Source organism: Coccinella septempunctata, chromosome 4 (genome assembly GCF_907165205.1).
Source record: "Coccinella septempunctata chromosome 4, icCocSept1.1, whole genome shotgun sequence".
Lineage (NCBI taxonomy): Eukaryota > Metazoa > Arthropoda > Insecta > Coleoptera > Coccinellidae > Coccinella > Coccinella septempunctata.
Genome location: NC_058192.1, coordinates 24,334,841 through 24,347,431, shown reverse-complemented (window position 1 = coordinate 24,347,431; position 12,591 = coordinate 24,334,841). Strand labels below are relative to the sequence as shown.

At 33.7% G+C, this 12,591-nt stretch overlaps 1 protein-coding gene across 1 annotated transcript in view; it reads right to left on the bottom strand.

Moving 5' to 3' along the window:
• The window catches only part of LOC123312349 (homeobox protein six1-like), a 43,557-nt gene that overhangs the window by 19,274 nt on the left and 11,692 nt on the right, over positions 1 to 12,591 (bottom strand). The window contains exons 3-4 of the mRNA XM_044896726.1: positions 2,654 to 2,894; positions 884 to 1,145 (exon numbers count right to left, since the gene is read on the bottom strand). Of these exons, the coding sequence (XP_044752661.1) occupies positions 884 to 1,145; positions 2,654 to 2,894 (503 nt within the window). The remainder of the gene's footprint in view (positions 1 to 883; positions 1,146 to 2,653; positions 2,895 to 12,591) is intronic.

The following is a 12,591-nucleotide window of genomic DNA, read 5'->3' as shown; positions in this document are numbered from 1 at the left end:
AGTTATATTCTATACCCTATATCATAGAGTTCCCAATAAAAGGCTGACAACTGCTGTATAATATTATTTAGTATTTGACGAAGATAATGTGGAACACTCAATGATGATACTCAGGAGTACGACTTTCAGATAATTTTTGTAGCGATAAATCAAGTTTAAAGAACTAATAGCTGCAATAAAAATTTTTAACTTCTACTCGTATATTGGGCAGTTTCATAGATTGCTGATATACTTTGATTTTAGATGTTTTTCTACCTGACATATTTGTGAATGCTTCGATAGATTATTCAGAAGTTCTGTTGAGTGCTTTGCAAATATACAATAGTCCTCATGCCAAAGTACCCTAGTTCAGTGTTTGAATAAAGTCACGACCTTTTAGTAGGTCTTCGTTGTTAGTAATTCATTTTGAACCTTGAAAGCCCCAAAACCAATACATACATTCTTTTCATTTTATTATTATTTAGGTATTTTTAATAATTCAGAAAGGAGCATTTTACCAGAGAAACTGAGAACTTTTATCTTCAAATGTTTTTTTTTTTATTCAAGGTGTGTGGATTGAATTGGAAATTGTAGATAAATAATGAATAGAACACCCTATTTTCCTAAAAAATCCAATAGGCGCTCAAATCCGTATCAAGAAATGTAAGGAGATAAAAGCCGTGTTGATTACAGCAATGGAAATAAAATATTAAGATGCCAAACACTTATCTGGTGTATTAATTGTATGAAAAAAAAAATAAAAAAAGCTCCTTCTTCATTCCAAAAACGAAGAGAAATTTTTTATAGCAAAATTCACGCATACGTTTATCAGTTCCTAAATATACCGATCATATCCAGCAAACCACAATTATCCGAAGATACTTTTTCTTTAAACATTACTCACCTGTCTTTTTGTTCTGCCGCCCTATCTCTTTGTCTTCTGTTCTTGAACCAATTCGAAACTTGTGTTGTCGTTAAACCTGTTGCATCGGATAGTTCTCTCTTTTCTCTAGGACTAGGATAGGGATTGTGATTATACCATTCTCGAAGTACGCTCCTGGATTTTTCTTTGAAGCAGTAACTTGTTTCTTCTCCATCCCATATTGTTCGGGGAAGGGGAAATTTTCTTCTTACTCTATATTTTCCTACCGCTCCTAATGGCCTACCTGTATAACAAATGTTATCATAATAGAACTGATATGATAAAGTTGAAGAAAAGAAATCTTAGTATTCCACAATTTTCTATTTTAAGTTATTTCATTTTTGTTCCCAAACCAGCATTAAAACACTAACCATATGGCCATCAAAATTAGATTTGGCCAGGAAGACATAGCAAAGGAAATGCAATTCAGTTTAAAGCCGATTGGAAGGGTGATGACATAGAAGGTGGCAGGGTCAAGCTCACTGACAGAACTCGGTTCGTTAGAAGTGGCGTAGCATACGCAATGGGTAAAGTAAGAAAGAAGATAATTCAAAATACAGTCTGCTTTTGTTCGAGAACGTTGTTTATCTAATGAATAAGTAACAGGAACTGCTGCAGATACTTTCATGTGTTAAGCGGCCCACAGACGAGCAACTTAGTTGACAACTATGTTGTCAACGAGCTTGTAAACCATACGAGGTTGAAGGAACATCAACCACCAACCGGCACACAGACGTTCAACTTGGTTGTCAACACGTCAAGTTGTCAACTAGATTGCTCGTCTGTAGGCCGCTTTAGTGGACAAGAATATAATTATTCAAATTCTAATTTTATGATAGTTCCGCCAATGCGAGACAGTGTGATGTTGAAGTTGAACGTCTGTTGGCCGGTTGGTGGTTGATATTCCTTCAACCGTCAACTAAGTTGCTCGTCTGTGGGCAGCTTAAGGGACTCGAATATTTCCGATCTCCTGTGGAGCCTCCTTTGCTATATCTTCTTTGAAAACATAATAGTTTTACCGAATTCAAACGGTAACTGAAAAATTTTATAAGAGAAGGTAAATTCTAACATAGAATACCGAACATCAAAGTGAACATAGCCTAGTTGACATCGAATTTTATTGAACGGAAGTCATTTCTCATGCATAAGAAGAAACGATTTATAGTTGGGGAGCCGACGATGCTAAATCGGGATTTACTGGAGCGTCGTGGAGACCTAGTGGATTTTGAAGATCAGATGGTAGAAAGAAAAAAAGGTTTTATGATGTATGCACTTTCAGCGGTGGGGAAAGCGTCTGCAGGGTCTCAAAGATGTAAAAAAAAATCGTCAGATGTACATACTCGAGCGTGTCAGATTAAGATACTGTATATGCCCTAAGTGTCTCTTATAATGAATTCATGCTTATCTGACAGTTTGCGCGAATTTCCCTATTCGGCTCCCCAACATATCCAGTTATTTTCTTGAAAAAGTCATTTATGTCGAATTTTGCATTGTGAGTTAAAGTAATTGATATGTTCTTCGTAATCTTCAGTACTTCCAGTAATTTCAAACTCATACTTTTTGCTCAAAATTCCATTGCTCAACCTAAGGAGGAAACTTTCTGAACGCCATTCACAAAAGATTGATTCGACTTTGAAGTCTTGAAAATATGACATGACATATTTTGAAAAATTTAGAGAGTAGCAGATATACTCGATTATCTTCATTTAGAGCCGGAGAATAATTAATGAGTAATAAGCAGAATATACTAACCCCTTAATCCTTCAGCTTCTATGTAGTGTGCTTTAAGCCAAAGGGCTTGGAGTTTGGAATGGTTATGTGGACTGAACTGATGGTTTTCGAGTATCTTGTAAAGATCTTTGAAATTTCCTCTGTGGAAAGCGACGATGGCCTTGGCTTTGAGTACGGATTCATTATTATGTAATTTATCACAGGCAGGAAGGGACCAGAGGAATCGACCAAGACGTTCAACGTTGCCAGCTTGTTGGAGGACCTACAAAAAATTGAAATTTCTGACTGTAACAGTTATTCAGTTTTATTCATTGCAGAAAAATTAAAATGCATTCAATTATTTCGGTTGTTTAAAGAATACGATCAGTATTTTCGACATGAGTTTCAATGAAAACATGATAGGTTCGTCTTGAAAGCAGATGCAGTAAAGCGGCCCACAGACGAGAACATGGTTGTCAACCAGGTTCCAGGTTGGCAATCTGCTGTGTTGACAACCATGTTGCTCGTCAGTGGCGTCGTTGGTTGCCTCAACCACAGCCGTCTATAGAGTTTATAGAGAATAGTTTAAGAAGGCTGTGCTTCAACCGTCGTTCCTTCTTTCGCTAGGGTTGCCAACCCAGTTGACTATACTAAGATTAGCTAACCAGCTTTTGAGGATATTGAAAGTTATTTGATTCCCAATTCATTTCATTTGGCTGCTTTACCGATTTGAATACAGGGTGTCCCCTTTAACAACGCCCTTTATGAATAGGAGTGTTTTTTCTATAACTTCCCAGGCCAGTGAATTTTTTTCGGGGATTAGTGTCTTGAGGGGGCTCACATCTTCCAAAACTTCCCAGTAAGGGCCAAAACTAACAAGTTTTTGAATAGAATGTGGTTGGATTGTTTCATATTTATAAAGGTCTTTTCAGAATCAGTAATTAGTGCTTGAATATTGATTAGTAAAACTTGAATCATCAAAAAATCTGTGATTTCAATGATTTCAGAAAAAGGCAACATATCGATGATTTTTCAGATGCATACTACACGCCGATATTAATATCAACAAGTGTTACGATCTGAATTGAACTAGCCAATTTTCCATCGTCAGGACAACCAAATGGAGAACGTTCCGCCGAAGAAGAGCAGATGCTGACCATGGTTTCGATCTCATTTGACCTTGTCAGTATGCATAATTTATATTAATATTGTATTAATTGCCTCCCTGTTGAGGCGTTATCATTCTTTCATTGCAAAATATATAAGAAGTAAGCTAAAATAGTGGTTGTTCTCATTCGGCGAGTTATAGATTTTGATATATGTATATCCTATCAATGAATCTGGCATAAATAGGAGTAAATTATTATTTTTTAGGGAATATGAAGAAGGTAAACAGAAACAGAAACGGTATTTTTATGAAATATCTTCGAAACGTCATATTTTGAAATAACCATTTCAACCATTTACCAAAAAAAATTTTTCAAGTACAAAAATGAAATATAAAAATAGGTTTTTAAATTTAAAACGTTTCGTTTCTATTGCACAAGTTGGCAACATCAACTGAATATGCGTTCATAATAAAGGACAACAAATACACTATCTTGATGGGATAGACAAAAGATCTGTCTATGTCTGCGACGAACGAGGGAGGTCGTAAAATTTTATGGGATTTTTAAGGCCGGTTGCTGTTGAGGCTCGCCAGTGAGTACGCCCCTATGATGGCTGCAAATTAACAGCTGTTATTTTATAAACAAGCCATTTTTATTTTTATTTTCTAATAGGCGCTGTTGCCAAATAGTAAACTAGAAACGAAGCGATTTAAATTTTAAAACCTCATATTTGAGGAATGATTTTAAATAGTTTCCGCGGTGCATTTGAAAAATTCATGAATGAAACTCATAATTATTCAGTTTAAACTTGCATATGTAGTGATAACCCAAATTGAAGTGAATTCCCTATTTTGGCAAGAAAACGGCAGAATTTATTTTGTATGCAACTGAACAGTGAATTCTACCGAAAGTACGTATGTAACTGCAGAGAATTCACGGTGCATGAATTCACGAGTAAATTCTTTAGAGAATTTTCGGCTGTTACAAACGGGCTTTAAACACATTTTAGAAATAACCCAAACACTTGTAGAAGGCCACACCGCATAGCAAGAGCCGTAAAACAAAAATACAGGGGGACTGAAGAGGTTTTGATGCCAAGTCAACTCTTTCACAGAATTCCTGCTTCCTCCTACGAGAGCCACGCAGTGGTAACTTGATCTTTTCACGTGTTCACTGTTCAGTCATGATTGATGCGGTAGGAAATATAAACGTGGGAGGCGAGAAATTATTTGTCGGTTATTGCCAAGTTCCCACTCACAGGAGGCCACAAAGTTGCTAACGTCTACTTGTCTATCGCTTCTTGGATTATAATCAGCTGACTTTGATTTTGAAGAATAAGCGGAATAGGAGCTAGACGACCCAAACTGTCATGGCCTGAAGATTTTACCATTTGAATTTTTGGCAGGATAGACGGTGTTTCGTAGAAAACGCTACACCAGAACTTTCTTCCAAACGTATTTATATAATACTAGCCTCTACACTAGTCACTAGTCCTACCATAGTGAGGGAATATTTAGAAGCTGGATTAAAAAAAGTTTTATTTTACATTTAGACTACCCAACATAGACGCACGGAATCAAAATTTCATTTAGTTTTCTTGATTTTCCCAGATTTTTAGTCCACTTTTCCGAAATTTCCTTCCGTAGGAACTTTCTACAAAGTACATATGAGGAAAAAATTGATGAAATCGGTTCAGCCTTTCTCAAATAATGCGATATTAACGCAAAACAAGGCTCTATTTCCATTCATAAAAGATTATGTGTTAGCTAATATATAAAGATGGGCGCCCGCAGAATTTATTCTCAGGTGGGGGGGTGGTTGATAAAATTGCTTTCCATTTACATTTTTAGAATTCCAGCAATATGAGGTGATATAAAATAATACTGAACAAAACAAATCGAACAAAACAAGGTAGGTTTTCCATAAAACCAGATTTACAAAATAATATTTCCCGATAAAAAGATATTTATAAAAATTAATAATCAAAAATAGTGAATCTTGATTTATACTTTGAATGGAGCAAGCAGTCCTACATGTTATTACTGGAAACTAAAAGATTCAAAATAACACAGATTTGCACCACAAAATAACATAAAGGATAAAAAAAATTATTAAGTTCAAAAATCAGGATATGATGAATGCTTTCAAAAGAACTGAAGCGTAACACCAAAGAGTAGAAATATTTCATTCTAAGGTCTTCTGTTACGCTTACAGAATCCCTAGCATTAAAAATTAAATATAAAAAACTAGGAATAAAATCCTATTTCGATGAATACCTACTCTTAGCATTGATAAACCAACATTAGTCCAGGGCCAAACATAATAGAAAAAAAAAAATCTTAGCAGTATGTGGTTGGTCAGAATATTTGGTTTAAGTAACTACAACTTCGCCAATTTTCGGAAAAAACCGATAATGATTTCCATATGTTGAATGAGCAGTCATTTTTTTGAAGCAAAATATCCATTTTTTTATTTTTTACGAGGCAAATTTTCAAACCAATAATTTGTTTAGCGGAATGGGGAATTCTCCTCAATTTGGGTTATCACAGCATATACAAGTTTAAACCGAATAATTATGAGTTTCATTCATGAATTTTCCAAATGCATCGCGAAAACTATTCAAAATCATTCTTCAAATATGAGGTTTTAAAATTTAAATCGCTTCGTTTCTAGTTTACGATTTGGCAACAACGCCTACTAGAAAATGAAAAGAACAATGGCTTGTTTATAAAATAACAGCCGGCCATAGAAATCCCATAAAATTTTACGACCTCGTTCGTCGCGGACTTCATAGACAATCATCTTTGTCTACCTCATCAAGATTGGGAATTCAAATGTAGATTGCAGCGACATAGTGGTGACAGTTCGAAGTAAAAAGTTAATGCCCTTACGTCATTGTTCTACGTTCCTCGATGTAAACCATAGACCTAATAATACATTTTATTTTATTAGGTCTATGATGTAAACAAACAAATGACAAAAGTGCCTTAACTTTTTATTTACAAAAATAGCCACCAGAGGGCGTATCGCTTGTTTTGAATTCCCAATAGTGTATTCGTTGTCCTTTATTATCAACGCATATTGCAGTCGACGTTGCCACCTTGTGCAATAGAAACGAAACGCTTTAAATTTTGAATACCCATTTTTATTTTTCATTTCTGAGTACTTTTTTTGGGAAACGGTTGAAATGGTTATTTCGAAATGTGACGTTTCAAAGATACTTTTATGAAAATACATATTTTCGTCAGAAGGAGTATTCCCTCTTATGAATTCTCTACTTCTTAAAATAATTCTTTGTAGAAAAGAATATCTTTCAAAACAGGAAAAATAAAAAAAAGATTTTTTCCAAAATCAATTTTTCAATAAATTTCTCATTTTATCTGATGCAAAATAATAAACTTCATGTGGTGCAAAACATACTTTGAAAAGGATGACATAAGGATGAAAATCTTCCTATATATCCCTATATCATAGGGATAACAAATATGTTATCTATTTTCGCTGTAATTCCGTAGCACCCCTAAAAATTCTTCTCTATCTACGTTGCTCAAATTTTTTTTTTTTTTTAAATTGCTCTACAATGAATTCTAGGTGTGTTTTGTCAATACCGGTTTTCTGAAAAAATATTAGTAGAGCTAGTTTAAAATTATTTCATTGTGGAATCTAGATACTTGTTGCTGGATGCTGGATGAATTTTATGGCTTCTATTATAGTTGGGCCAGGGAGATATCAATTAGGTATAGGAAAAAAAAAATAACGAAATTAATTTCGTTACGTTATATGAAGAAATAAATATAAATGAATACAAAACTTTTCTATAACTTCAGAATATAACTTGATTTCCTATACAATAGTATAGTATCGTATTGGGTGTATAATTTCTTGAAAGTGTATTATCCTCGGTGTTATCACGAACAAATATTTCACAGAGAGAAATGTAGTTGTCTGGAGAAAATCCACAAAATCAACAAGAAATCAACACTTCCACAGCAAACAATAAAACAATTTGAGAGAAATGCAATTTTGATTCAACTATTTTTTTCCATCACGCATATGAGATCGGAATGAGCAATCCGCTCATTCGGGAACTGCTTTATACAAAATATCGTTGATGGATTACTGCAGTTATGCATATTCAAGCAAAACAACCGAAAATACATTATGAGCTCATTATTTGTGAATTTATGAATGAAATAAGTATGACTAATAATGTACATAAAATTAATACACAATGCATTCATGGTAATACTTGATCGAATCGGGTAATGAAAATTTATCCGGACCAACATTTCTTTGTTAGAATTAATTTCCTCTGCATGAACAATATTTCGTAAATATCCCCAAAGAAAGAAATCGCTTATTAGACCCGGTGATCTTTGATTTAAAAATTATTGAGTACTGCTAAACTTTTTTGAACAGGTGTCCAATCATGTAAGAAAGAGACGAAATCTTTCAAGTTTCTCAAGAAGATTCTGCCCTATTCAAAAAATCTTTTGGCCTTAAAAGGACCATGAAATCAAACTGCAAGGTCAGAATAAATGTCAGCATTCGATGTCACCCTCGAAACAGAGAAACTTTCATTTGAAACATCACTTTATTTGGACTCTTCCCAACCCAAGGAGCAGGATCTCTTTAAATCCTCCTTTTTATTCATGAAATTTAGTACAAAACTCCACGAAGATACACTATACTAGCTCGGCAGATATAGGTTGATGCACAGTTATAAATCATTGACTATTTAACTTCCATACTGAATGGCTTTAGCGAGAGACTATGATTTTCATCTTGCCAATTATAACAGTTATACAAAATTGTCGAATAAAAGTTGTTTGATAATGCAATATAGCTAACTGATTTGTATACAGTGTCGGCCATATAAAGTTACCCTTTTCAATGGAACACCCTCTATTTCATTTTAAATTTGCGTAGAAATAAGATAAAATTTATTCAAATATATATTGTTTAATGGGTCCCAAGCTATCCGTTTAATATTTGAAATGCTTCAAGTGAGTTATTTTTTTAGCTATCGAATGGGCTATTTTCCTACATTTCAAAATATATATCATGAAAATCGTTATATCGTTATATCAAGTATATCGAAAAATATTTTTTTCGAATTTTGACAAATTGCATTTTGTCTGTGTTCACTTACGAAAATTCTGATTTCAGAAGTGCTCTCTTATGAACATTCTACGTCATTTTAACAGTCCGGCAACGCCCATCGAGTCAATAATGGTTATGAAAGTTTTCTGATCACCATAGGCTTCTTAAATATAAAGTTTGGTGATCACATTTGACAAGAAAACAAACAATGACAACAAATATCATCGGTTTCAAGCAGGTAACGTGGTTAAAAAAAATTCGTCGTCAAGTAGGCTATGGAATTTTAAAAGTTCATATTCGGTGTCTGAACGTAGGTATTTTCTTGAATAACTTTATCTTCCCAAAATGTAAACAATGATTACAACCTACCTACATATACTTAGAACATAGTACCTATACCTCGTAATTTTAAGGAAAACTTTAATTTCGCCCACAGTGCGAAATCATCGCAATCATCACAAGAATCCAAACAATATGAGGCGGTTAGAAAAATTCTTAATGAAAATTTTAACCGATGTCCACTATTTCCATACGTGTAAGAGACATGAATCTTGAACGGATCGTGGTATTATGTTTTTTTTTTTTCTGTAAAAAGGTTCTACTTATTTCAGTAATATGAATAAAGTACAGAACGAATCTCAATATGTTTGTTAGTTCTCTATAAATATTGAATTGCTTTGGTCGTTACTGAAAATCCATGACTAAACTAAAGAACTGAATGACATGAAAATAAATATTGGACAATTTATCAAAATTCAATTTAGCTATAAAAAGGCATGATGCTTTGTCCTCATTCAAAACGTTCTACTGTTAACGTTCCATAAAAAAAATATGTTCCACATTTTGCCATTGACTGATGCATACCGAACTCCAATTTTTTTGGATGCTACAAGGATAGGTAATCAATTTTTTCAATTTTCTGTTAACATGTCAATATTTATGAAAACAAACTGATGTCATTCATTCAAAATCGTGTGGCATAAAATGTGCCAACAGATACCAGATACTCCAGCCACTTGAGATAAAACCCGAACAGAGGTTCGTGGAGCTTCTGTCATCATATTTTCATTATTGCTGAATAACTCTGAGGTTTTCTTCTTTGGTCGACCACTATTTTTTTTGCTTGAACATACCTATTCCGACAACGCATCGCAAAACTGTATTTTCGAAAGATTAATTCTTTCAGCAACATTGGGATATACATTGGGAATGTCGCTGGAGCATTAAAGAATATTTTCACTCTCCTTCTATTATTTTCTCTCCAATTTTGAAGCAGGATTCAATTATAAATGCTTTATAATTTCCTGATAATTTTAATTCAACAACATTCCAAAATGCTTACTTCTAACTTGACAGTTCACCTGGAAAATAGTACACCAAGAGCTAAGAATAACGTTTAGACACGACATATCGACGTTGACAATTCTATAGCCTACGAACGACGAATTTTTTTGAACGCACGTTATTTACACAGATTTCAGAAACAATTTTTTGTAATAAGTGGATAAGGAATTCTATATTTTCTTGATCGGTTCCACTGTTATCGAATTAACAAAAATTACTGCAGTTCAGTAAAGGCATTCTATACGTCACAAGCTTTTACATATTCGAATATTTACTAAATTTCGAAAGGAATTTTTCTGAAATTTCTGAATTTTGAAGCGAAACGTTTACGTGTTGGATAACTAATGGAAAAGGGTTTCCATAAATAATCTTAAATTCGATTTGGGAGTTTTAGGAAACTTGCCCATTGCAGTTTGGGCCAACAACAAGTCCCTTATACAGAAAGAACATTTTTGAAAGTTCATAAGCAGTGTCACATTCGTGAAATTTTAAAAATTCACAATTTTGTCTTGTTTTTTCTGAACTGGATGCACTAAATGAAATGTAATCCTCGATGTCATCTGAGGAAAGCTATTTAAATGCTGATTGCAATAACGAGCCAGTTCTCTTCGTTCTTTAGATGAATTTCATGAAAACCCAGCTTTTTGCCATGTTTGGGTGCGGCATTCAATTCAAAGAGCTTACATTTACTATAAAAAATGTATCAATATCAATATTATCAATAAATCCAAAACTAATACCTATATATGAATGTCATTTTTGAGTTTATATTCAAATGTCGAATGAAAAATATGATTTCATTTATGAAAAGTTCACTTGGTATTGCTAACCTGTATACAGATAAGCCTTATTAAATTATTGAGGTCGGATTTATCCACAACAACTCTTTTTTATAAATTTTCTCTGTTACTCCTATCTATAGTTCTATAGTAGATACGTATTGGGTCTTGTTCTGGAGGACAGTGAGGACACCCTGCATACCTATAATATAATCGTTATATCAATATATACTATGGATAAATACATGGACATTAACAAAAAATGCAAACTTCATTAGATTCTGAGTATTCATTCATGAAAAAAAATCGTCTCTTTTCAACCACCTGATGAAAATTGTACGATCCATTAATCTTCGAGTATATTTCCATATTTTTCAGGTTCGAGAACCGTTCGACACAAACTATCCAGAAACGCGTAAATATGCATATCCAACGGAATATCAGATTTCACATAATTAATATTTGCCAATAAAATGTGTTGTAAAATAAATTAACGTCCATACAAATTACTGTCGTTTTATATTTAACAAGGAATTTATTGTCATGCTGGTCGTTTGATGGTATACAACGGTTGAGTTTCGACATTGTATAATTTGATGAACATTAAGATAACGCAATAATTTCAATCATACATTTTTGTGATCACGCAGATCTCTTCTATTCGAAAATGAAAATCTACATTCTACACGGTATGGTTAGGTTCAGTGGCTTACATAGGCATGGGCAAAGCCACGCTTCAATCACTTTGGTTACTTCCTAGGAGATTACTCTTTCAAAATTCCAAATCCCGTGAAAATCGGTGGGCCTTCTAGTGACCGTTACGTGACAGTATCGGGGTCGATTTTATTTCTTGCCTAAATTACCCAAATTTACATTTGTTCAACCTGATACTCCGAGAAATTTGTTGAAAAAATACGCAGTGAGGATACTTTTTCATCAGGAATGAACGGCTCTAAGACGAAAGCCTTCTTCAAATGAAACATTATTTTGGATTGAATTAGAAATGTAAAAATTGGTTATAGTGGGTTATCCACGGAAATTAGACAAGCTCGACAAGGATTATTTTCTTGATCTGATATGTAGGTACGGGGTATCCCAAATTGCTTGATTTTGGCTGTTTCTGGTACTTCTAGACTATCGATAGGTAAAAACGTTGAAAGAAGTCCTATGGGCTCGATTTTCGTGAAAAGTCCATTACTGAAAATCGTTTCAGATATCTTCATTCGTCTTAAAGATATGACCAAATTTTGATATGTATTTTGTCGATTTCGAAAATGTGCCGTAACTTTTATTTTCGAAAATATCTGAAAAAGGTAAAAACTTTCTAGAGGCACTTTTTCACTGGGAATACGATACCATATTAAACTTTCAACGGTCGTTTTTTTTTCGAGAAACTAATAATGCCATCAACTACATTCCACTATCTTCTTTTTTTTGGAGTTATGGGCCAAAATTGAAATTAGTTATAGGCCAAAATTGAAATTTGGGCGATTTCAACTTTGGTCATTATCTCCGTTTCCGTTTGTTCTATGGATCTTGAAATGAAAACATTATACAGACACTTTTTTATAGGAATCCAGTGTTTTTCCCTATGAAAACAGTAGTTTAAAATTACTTGGAAAGAATTGCCATTATTTTTACCGTT